Source organism: Acanthisitta chloris, unplaced genomic scaffold (genome assembly GCF_000695815.1).
Source record: "Acanthisitta chloris isolate BGI_N310 unplaced genomic scaffold, ASM69581v1 scaffold737, whole genome shotgun sequence".
NCBI classification, from domain to species: Eukaryota; Metazoa; Chordata; class Aves; order Passeriformes; family Acanthisittidae; genus Acanthisitta; species Acanthisitta chloris.
Window position 1 is genome coordinate 4372 of NW_008684063.1, and position 578 is coordinate 4949.

The 578-nt window shown below is 58.8% G+C and overlaps 1 protein-coding gene across 1 annotated transcript in view; it reads left to right on the forward strand.

Moving 5' to 3' along the window:
• Positions 1 to 558, forward strand: part of LOC103806458 (tumor necrosis factor receptor superfamily member 19L-like) — a gene marked incomplete at its 3' end in the record, with an annotated part of 2616 nt that extends 2058 nt beyond the window's left edge. The window contains exons 5-6 of the mRNA XM_009079150.1: positions 67 to 300; positions 478 to 558. Of these exons, the coding sequence (XP_009077398.1) occupies positions 67 to 300; positions 478 to 558 (315 nt within the window). The remainder of the gene's footprint in view (positions 1 to 66; positions 301 to 477) is intronic.
• Between the last annotated feature and the right edge of the window lie 20 nt (positions 559 to 578).

Here is a 578-nt window from a genome sequence, read left to right on the forward strand (position 1 = left end):
TCCTGGGAAAAGGGGATTTAGACCCAACAAAGCCCTGTCTGAGGCTGATCCTGTGCCTCCCTCCAGGCCGCCGGCGAGTCCGCAGCCCCGAAACACCAGGACGGGCATCGGGGACCAACGGGACACAGGTGGCCCTGATGGGTGAGGAAGAGGAGGAGGCAGCAGGAGCACAGGTGGCTGTTCTGACCATCGTCCCAGTCTTCTGTGCCATGGGATTGTTGGGAATTCTGGTCTGCAACCTGCTGAAGAAGAAGGGTTACTACTGCACTGCCAGTAAGGAGCCCCAGCCCAGTGGCACTGGTGAGCCCTGGTTGTGCTGTGACACCTTCTGGTGATCTCACATCCATCCCTCCCACATCTATCTGGTCTCACTCGACCCATCCCCATGGCTTCTTGCCCTCATTGTCCCAGGGCATCCTGATTGTCCTTGGGGTGGTTCATCTCCCACCACTGAGTCCCCACAACTTCCACCCCCAGGTCCCAGCTCCATCTACCAGTTGGAGGATGCCAACGAGGACACCATCGGGGTGCTGGTGCGGTTAATCACTGAGAAGAAAGGTCAGGGGAAGTCTCTGGGG